Below are 5992 nucleotides of genomic sequence, written 5' to 3'. Positions count from 1 at the left end.
GAGCGAGAGTCTGTCGGGGGGCTGGAGCGAGAGTCTGTCGGGGGGCTGGAGGGAGAGTCTGTCGGGGGGCTGGAGCGAGAGTCTGTCGGGGTGCTCTGGCTGCTGGAGCGAGAGTCTGTCGGGGTGCTCTGGCTGCTGGAGCGAGAGTCTGTCGGGCTGCTGGAGCGAGAGTCTGTCGGGCTGCTGGAGCGAGAGTCTGTCGGGGGGCTGGAGCGAGAGTCTGTCGGGGTGCTGGAGCGAGAGTCTGTCGGGCTGCTGGAGCGAGAGTCTGTCTGGCTGCTGGAGCGAGAGTCTGTCGGGGGGCTGGAGGGGCTCTGGCTGCTGGAGCGAGAGTCTGTCGGGCTGCTGGAGCGAGAGTCTGTCGGGGGGCTGGAGCGAGAGCCTGTCGGGCTGCTGGAGCGAGAGTCTGTCGGGGTGCTCTGGCTGCTGGAGCGAGAGTCTGTCGGGGTGCTCTGGCTGCTGGAGCGAGAGTCTGTCGGGCTGCTGGAGCGAGAGTCTGTCTGGGTGCTGGAGCGAGAGTCTGTCGGGGGGCTGGAGGGGCTCTGGCTGCTCTCGCTTGTTCGTCAAGTCCAATTTGATCTTTTGGGTTTTAGCGGAGGACGACGGGGAATCGGAATAATCATTTACCGGCTTGTTCGCCGCCCTCTCAGGCGAGCCGTGTCCATGCGCAGACGCGTGTGTCGTTTCTGCAGACGTCTTAACGTCGTGTCCATGCGCAGACGCGTGTGTCGTTTCTGTAGACGGCTTAACGTCGTGTCCATGCGCAGACGCGTGTGTCGTTTCTGTAGACGTTTTAACGGCGTGTCCATGCGCAGACGCGTGTGTCGTTTCTGCAGACGTCTTAACGTCGTGTCCATGCGCAGACGCGTGTGTCGTTTCTGCAGACGTCTTAACGTCGTGTCCATGCGCAGACGCGTGTGTCGTTTCTGCAGACGGCTTAACGTCGTGTCCAGAACACTTTTCCGCCAACAGGTCAGGCGACACGTGTTCACTTTGGCCTGCCGTGTTTTCACTTTGAACGTCCTCCCGCCTCCCCGTGAGAGCGCTTTGTCTACGGATCTCACAATTCCGGTCACTTCTTTCATCTCTCGGCAGCTGCCTCCCTGTCCCTTCCGCGTTAAGACTGAAATGGCAGGTAGGGGGCGCCATTTGGGTGTATGTATCCGATGACAAGGCGCTCATGCTTTGACTCCTGCCCTCACCAATACTATCTCCGTCCACTGATACCACGTCCATGTGTTCCTTCACCACTTCTGCAATCCTCAGGTCTATGGCGCTGCAGATAGCGTCCCACTGACGCATCTGCTTTCCGTCCTCCGGTCGTCGTCTCGGGTTATCGGAGCGGGGGTGTCCACCCCGCCTTTCAACGACTACCTCGCGTTTCCTTACATCTCCTTTTACGGTCGCCATCCTCTCTCCAACACCTTCACGAGAACTTATGTAAGCACTTCTAAGAGTACGTTCTGGAGGATCCTCCGACATCTGGTAAGACCGTTTGTGTTTCCCGCATGTGGTTTCGGACACCGAAACGGCGTAGCCGTCCACGGGCGCAGAGGCAGGCGATTTCCCTTTGTCCACGCTGCTGGTGGTGTTGTTGTTTCCATCGGGTGAAATAACCTCCTGGCTGCCGGTCGGCGTGGAGTCGAATGTCACCAACTCTCCTCCGTTGCTCCTCTTTGGAATTTTCAAGCTGCCCATGAAAGCGTCCTGGTCGTCTTTGTTCCTCTTCCTGGAATTTTGACAAGCAGATTTGATAGGTTCCTGCTCCGTTAGTGCAAAGTCCTGCTCAGTGCCTTTGGCTTCAAGCTTCTGTGGCATTTTGTCACTTCTTCTAGGTGGTGACACGTCTTTGGTACCCCTGTCCTCGTGCGGCTTCACGTCCTCCATCTCGCCCGCGTCACCGTCCAGGTCGCACAGCTCACTCTCTTCAACGGAGGTTTTGAAGGCACTTTCTGTCTCGTGCAGCATTTCACCAAGATTGTGGGGATTTGCCGACGGACAGGCTTTTGATTGATGACGACCGATGATGCAAGTGTTGCTCTCAGTGGATTTACTTTCATCAGAAACCTCCACATAAGGCACATCTGTAAAAGACTGATGCCGCGTCACAGGTTCGAGACCCGCTGGCATTATATGTTGTGTCTCACAGTCGATGGGCGACACGCAGACAGTTTCATTTGAAGTCATTTCATTTGGCTCTGAGAGGAAAGTAGGACCCTCGTTGCTGCTATAGCTCAGAGCTCCAACACTCTCTGAACCCCTCTCAGAGCACTCCTCCCGGGTCGTTGCTATCATCCCATCCTCTGGTGCCGGCGCTCCTAGAGAATGAGGAAAATCTAACGTATCTGATGTTCCCCCTGAGACGTAGAAGCTCTGCTCTTCCACGGTCATATTTACACCTTCCGTGCCGGTGGATGTAGAGCTATGGCTTCTAGATGAGCTCTGACAGTCTGACGAGAGGTCGACGCTGATGGGGCTGGGGCTGCTGCTGCTGCCGCCGCTGACGCTCTCCGCAGCTCTGAACATCATTCTCCTCCGGGGGATCCTGGGACTGTCGGCCGTGTCGGCGGAAGACCAGGCATCGGTGAGCGCCAGGAGGAGGCTCTCCGGTTCCCTCATCATCGCGCTACAGCTGCTGAGGGAGCGCAGGCCGTCCGTCCACGTCGTGGCATTCCCGAACTCTTCGCTCGTTGTTTTGGACACGCCGTCTCTGCATCGGAACTCCGCCGGGGGTGGTTTATGGGTAGGCTCGCCTACCGCTCCAGTTTCCCCACTCTCTCTCGCTTCAGGGCAGCCATGTTGGCTCCAGCACGCCGCCTCTGCTGGGATTTCCCGAGGCTTCGGGCCGTCACCACCCCTCTCCGTAACAACGGACTCGATCTCCGATTTCCTCTTCTGCACCGTAGCAGGACGCGGCGAGGAGCTCTTCACCACCGAGTACGTCGGCGCTATCGTCCGACTCAGCACCTCTATTGTAGTAGAGAGTTTCACACTCCTCCTCGACGCGGCCAGGGAGTCCTTAGACATCCGGCTGTCCTCGCTCTCCGTCTCGCTGTGAGCCTCCTCCTCCTCGTGCCCCAGCTGCTCTGCCAGCGCCGTAGCGTAGGCAGAGGACAGGGAGTCCACGGAGAAGAGGCTGTCGCAGTCGGAGGACCCCTCCTCATCCCTCTCTCCCTCCTCCTCCTCCTCCTCTTCTCCGTCACGTTCCTCGCATGATCCAGCCAGCCCGCGCTGCTGCCTCTCCACCCACCGGTTGGTCTTGTTCACCAGGGCCTCCGTGCTATGCCAGCGCCTGTGTCTGTGTCTGGCGTCCTGAGAGAAGAAGGTGCCCTGATCCAGCTCCTCACAGGAGACCGTCGTCTTGACGGAGCATTTGTCGTCGTTGGCGCCCGCCGCCGCGGCGTCTTTAGATCTCCTCTCTCTGCTTTGCCTCCAGTGAAATTTGCTCGTGATCTTCCTCAGATTCTTGGTCCCTCCTCTTCCTCCACTCCCTCCTCCTCCCGACGGTGCCTTCTTCCGGAAGACTTTGGACAGGGCCGTCTTTATCCCCGGACCCACGGAGCGAGAGAAGACCTTCCTGATGGCCTCCAGTCCCTTGTTGTTGCTCCCACGTGGCGGCGGGCTCCTCGCGGTCTCACACGGGTCACTCGGAGGGCCCCCCCGTTTGACCGAGTCGGGTCCTTTTTTTTTTACGTTCTCACCGCCGATTGGCTGTAAAGCGGTCCTCCTATGCGGTGACTTCGGAGTAACGGACTGGTTGTTCTGATTGGTTCTGAACGACAGGCCCCGGTTGGGAAGCAGGGGCTTCTTCTCCGGTCGCTCGCGGCAGGGCTGAGCGACCGGAGGCTCCTCCTCCTCCTCCTGGGCGGGGTGTTTGAGGTCTTCAGAGGAGGCCGTCCGGCTCCCGCAGCCCTGGCCGGGTCTGGAGGACACCACCGGGTTGGAGTGACTCCTTGTCCTCTCTCGCGGGAGACACTCGTCGGAGACCCACTTCCTGCTACAGCCGATGGACTCCGAGGGCGTTGGCGAAGTCGCAACTTCAGTGGATTTGTTCCTCTTGAGGAAATGGCTGTTGGGGGGGGGGGGGGGGGGGGGGGGGGGGAAGAGGAAACAAAGTTAAGCAAAGTTATAAAAAGCTAATTACATGAGTTGTCATTACATGAGGGATTATTACTAGGGCTGTCAGGTTATCGCGTTAATTAGATAAATTAATTACACAGCAAATTATCGCGTTATGAAAATTAACTCAAAATGAATTTAAATTTTTTTTTTTTTATTTTTTTTTATTAAAATATTTCTAATCTCATTCATTCCATAAGAACGTAGAATACACCTTTACAGACTTTTTTTTATATGGCCCATTTGCATGTTCTTGGTATCTGATTCTAGGGACATCTATGGATCTCAGGGAATGTATTCCCAGTGTCAGTAAATTGCAGGGGTGTAAAGTACTTGAGTAATTGTACTTTGTTACAATACTTAAGTACTGTTTTGGGGGATTTGTACTTTACTCGAGTATTATTAGGTTTGTATACTTGTACTTTTACTCAATTACATTTCAGAGAAAAAAAAAACATACTTTTTACTCCTTACATTTAAAATGCAGACCTACAAAGTACAAAGTAAAAAATCTCGCAGGTCCAACCATTTTAATTAGTATATTTGTTTCTCTGGCCGAACTAACGTTAACGTTATTAATCCTGCAAAATCCTATGAACCCGCCCATACCCATGCTGATTGGTCCTTGTGAAAGACTAGAAAGCGGGGGATCTTTGATTAAACACCTGCTATCAGAAGACAGTCAGAAAAAAGTTTTTACTTTTAGTTTTTAGTACATTTAAACAGACAACATAACATATATCAAAGTGCTTGACTTAAACTTAAAATATATGAAAGTGCTTGACTTAAACTTAAAAGTCTCTTGTAACATACAAAATAACTCAAGTCAGAATCGTCATCATTTAAAAAAGTTAAGTAAAAAGTTAAAAGAAATAAAAAATTTACAAAAAAAGAAATCGTCATAATTTAGAAATGAGATTGCATAGGTCTATGAATCGAGATCGCGATATTTTTTTCTATTAATCGTGCAGCCCTATTCTACGCGCTACGGTTCTCCGCGCTGACCTGTACACCGGTGCGTGTTGCGGGTGGAGCCGGGACAGGATGTCCGCCGAGAAGGAGTGCCTGCGCGGGACGGGGGACGGGGGCCGCCGTCCGCCGCCGGGGGGGCGCCGGGAAGAGGGGGGGGGGGAATCGGGGCCCTCCGAGCCGGGGGGCAGCGCCTTCTCCAGCCGCTGCAGTTCCCTCTTGGCCTCCAGCAGATGGCGCTTGCGAGCGATCCTCTCCAGCTGGCAGTGCAGCCGCTTCCTGCGGACGCGGTTCTCGGCGCGGCACAGCGCGTGGTGCTTGAGCAGCTCCTCCTGCACCGCCCTCTTCCGGGCGCACGCCACCGTCGACGGGGGGGGCGAGGTCGGACCGCACCCCGGGTCCCGGTCCTCTGGTGGGGGGACCCCGGCGCCGGTCAGGCTCTCCTCCAGGGGGGCCACGGCGGCAGGGAGGAGGAGGTCCGTCTGGACCCCGGCGCCGGTCAGGCTCTCCTCCAGGGGGCCACGGCGGCAGGGAGGAGGTCCGTCTGGACCCCGGCGCCGGTCAGGCTCTCCTCCAGGGGGGCCACGGCGGCAGGGAGGAGGTCCGTCTGGACCCAGGACTCCTGTGTCCCGCTGCCTCTCTGCTCCATGCGGGCCAACAGCTGCTTCTGCTGCAGGATCCACTGCTGGACTGTGGGACGCGTGAGGAGGGAGACAAGGACACTTTAAATAAACACTTAACGCCGTGACTAACACCCACCGCTCTGCTCACTTTAAACTCTTCTGCCCCCTTAGCGACTATTTTGTGTTTTTTGCCTATATTTTTTATTTTGTGTTTCTGTGTACAACGATGGCTGTGTTGATTATTATGTCATGAAATTGTGTCCGTTTGCTTATTTTCCATA

General features: G+C 55.5%; 1 protein-coding gene across 1 annotated transcript in view; it reads right to left on the bottom strand.

The window, feature by feature from the left end:
* Positions 1 to 5587: 5587 nt before the first annotated feature.
* LOC311225119 (stAR-related lipid transfer protein 9-like) overlaps positions 5588 to 5992 on the bottom strand; it is a gene marked incomplete at both ends in the record, with an annotated part of 72134 nt that continues 71729 nt past the window's right edge. The window contains one exon of the mRNA XM_084310324.1: positions 5588 to 5778. Within this exon, the coding sequence (XP_084166450.1) occupies positions 5588 to 5778 (191 nt within the window). The remainder of the gene's footprint in view (positions 5779 to 5992) is intronic.

The sequence above is a fragment of the Notolepis coatsorum genome, assembly GCF_963971535.1.
Source record: "Notolepis coatsorum genome assembly, chromosome: 3".
NCBI classification, from domain to species: Eukaryota; Metazoa; Chordata; class Actinopteri; order Aulopiformes; family Paralepididae; genus Notolepis; species Notolepis coatsorum.
The sequence above is the reverse complement of the archived record's forward strand: the minus strand, read 5'-3'. Positions and strand labels throughout refer to the sequence as shown.